The sequence below is a fragment of the Fopius arisanus genome, unplaced genomic scaffold (assembly GCF_000806365.1).
Source record: "Fopius arisanus strain USDA-PBARC FA_bdor unplaced genomic scaffold, ASM80636v1 scaffold00006, whole genome shotgun sequence".
Lineage (NCBI taxonomy): Eukaryota > Metazoa > Arthropoda > Insecta > Hymenoptera > Braconidae > Fopius > Fopius arisanus.
In genome coordinates, this window is record NW_011887745.1 from 910,623 (window position 1) to 912,976 (window position 2,354).

At 35.1% G+C, this 2,354-nt stretch overlaps 2 protein-coding genes across 3 annotated transcripts in view; both read right to left on the bottom strand.

Annotated features, from left to right (window-relative positions):
• The window catches only part of shd (cytochrome P450 family 24 subfamily A member shade), a 20,994-nt gene extending 19,923 nt beyond the window's left edge, over nucleotides 1-1,071 (bottom strand). For both annotated transcript variants that reach the window (XM_011316222.1, XM_011316218.1), the window contains exon 1: nucleotides 964-1,071. The gene's annotated coding sequence lies outside the window, so the exon portion shown is untranslated. The remainder of the gene's footprint in view (nucleotides 1-963) is intronic.
• A 337-nt stretch (nucleotides 1,072-1,408) lies between these two features.
• LOC105273658 (ABC1 family protein C21C3.03, mitochondrial-like) lies at nucleotides 1,409-2,106 on the bottom strand. Its single transcript, XM_011316225.1, has 2 exons — nucleotides 2,001-2,106; nucleotides 1,409-1,941 (listed from the first exon to the last, which is right to left on the bottom strand). Exons 1-2 carry the CDS (start codon nucleotides 2,100-2,102, stop codon nucleotides 1,768-1,770), a joined length of 276 nt encoding a protein of 91 aa, XP_011314527.1. The 5' UTR covers nucleotides 2,103-2,106; the 3' UTR covers nucleotides 1,409-1,767.
• Between the last annotated feature and the right edge of the window lie 248 nt (nucleotides 2,107-2,354).

Genomic DNA, 2,354 nt, shown 5'->3' on the forward strand with positions numbered 1-2,354 from the left:
GACGATAAGTAAGAGTCAATAAATTACAGGGTCTGTTGAAAATGAAGGAGGAAATTGTGGGTGAGAAAAGGCCCTGAGGAAGATGGAGAGAGGAAGAGTATTGCACGCATGGAATTTAAAAAGGCGTGGATAAGCAGTTATGTTGTACGGAATTCAGGTCGGCCAAGCACATTATTCAGTATTACATCTGATGTTTATTCGTCTGTTTTTATTTTTCGCGGATGGGGGAAAAGTATTTAATCCGGTGAGGGAGGATTGAGAAGAGGAATGCAGTGACTGATGAAAGCGATTGAACTCTGATGGGATGGAGTCAACCACCGGAATCGAAAAACGGGATATCAAGGCGCAGGGTCAAGGACCATCTCGACTTCTAGGCATTAGAAAGACATTCTCGTTGGATTTTTTTTCAATGATTTATACTAAAAGCTAAAAAAAAATATCACCCGTTAGGTGCGGTGTCAATGACAGCAGTTTACGGTAAATCCACAGATTATTGAACCCCAAACGACTTCGAAAACTCTAGGGTTTTTTCTCAAATCGATTAATTGTTCCGCGGATTCTAGAGTTAAATCGCGTATCGTGTGATTATGCGTAATTATGTATTTAAAACTGAATCAGTTGGATCTATTTTTTCATTTTTTTGTAGCTCTAGATTTTGTGGAGTTTAATTGAATTTTATATTGTATCGTTAATAAAAATTTCCATTAATTCAATAAATTCAATAAATTTCAATTAATTCAATAAATTCAATAAATTCAATAAATTCTATTCAATTAATAATAATTTACGCAATTTTTTTCGTTAATTCGAAACACAAAATCACGTGGCTTAATCGTAAATCGTAAGTAAATGGATAATCCCATGAAATTACCTGATTTCCGGTAAGAAATTCTGGTATATAATTAAATATAAATTCCGGATAGTAAAAAATTGAGGAAAAATAACAATAAGTCTCGAAATTACCAATTGATGTTGAAAATAAATGCTGTCGTGTTAGAATTAACAGATCACTCCTCCAGATTTCACACGGAACATCACTTCCAGATATTTTCCACGTACTGGAACCTTCTGATCTTGTACACTAAAGAAAGCACCGGAGCTGGAGGAAGAGAAGTGTTTTTATTAAGGAAAACATCCACGTGATATTTTCCACTCTAAAATCTCGAAACGTGACCATATGAAGGCCATCACGATGTTTTCATAATTCAATTAAATCTCGAATAATATTAATAACTTCCTTCACTGTTTTTTTTTCAATGTACATTCGTTGGTAATTCTCAGATTTTTAAACATTACTTCACGTCATTGTTATCATTACCTCACGTCATTGTTATCATTACGCACACGTAATGAGTACAAAAAGTAGATAAAATTGAATAATTGAAAACAATGAATTATTCCACAGAAAAAAAATCGCGCCCACCATGTGCCTGGATTTTTCACATTTATCAATAAATGGAATGCAAAACCGCAATTTCATTTCGCAATTTCATCGAGGAGTGACAAACGCTGTGGAATGTTATTGTTCCATAATTTTATTCCATTCATGTCGAGAAAATGCGAAAGAAGCGTGTGAAATCCATGGGATCACGTACAGAGGGAAGTGCTTCTTGTTCTCGCCTCAACCAGGAAGCGAATCTGTGGTTTGAATTGTGGGAAGATTATACCCCCAGAGATTCAAAAAAAAAGGTGATATTATTTAGCCCCTTGAAAACCAGCTCGAAATACAGCTACTGTCCTGCTGAGAAGAGTCTTCAGCATCTTGGCTCAACGGAGATATGGAATGATATCCTGGAGTATGTCGTCTTTAACGTCTAAATTTCTGCCGAGTCCCTCGATCAACAGAACACTCAGTACGACATTTATGAAGGCACTGTCTTGTTGAACCTTGTAATGGATCAAGGCTGAGTAAAATTCTTTCATGACTGCAGTTAGGTTGACCTACATCGATAAACAGATTATTAATTGTCGAAATTGGTCTTGATGGGTGAGCTGCATACATTTTTAAGACCCATTTTATTCGTCATGTGTCTCTTCATGATATTTTCGATGGATGTCTTGAAGCCGTTTGGATCTGGTGTCATGTGGCTGCTGTGTCGCATTATATAGTCACCCGCCAGGGCACCCTGAAAACATTTTTACTTTGAATTAATTTTTATCTCGTATCACTTATCGTGGGAAATCGTGAAAATGTTAAAAATTCAAAAAATGATTCCCCAAATTTTCCATCCACTGAAAATTCAATTGTATCTAATCATGAATTTTTATGAAGAGTATAATTAATTTAATTTCAATATCTCGTTTAAAATTAATTATCTTTTAATATACAATCCAATTATCTTGACGTTTCGTTT

What these genes read in the sequence shown, in the direction of transcription:
- LOC105273658 (XM_011316225.1), bottom strand. Translation starts at nt 2,102, where the DNA reads ATGCGACACAGCAGCCACATGACACCAGATCCAAACGGCTTCAAGACA. An exon ending in ATAAAATGGGTCTTAAAAAT is followed by an intron (nt 1,942 to 2,000) that starts GTATGCAGCTCA and finishes TTATCGATGTAG; the next exon opens with GTCAACCTAACTGCAGTCAT.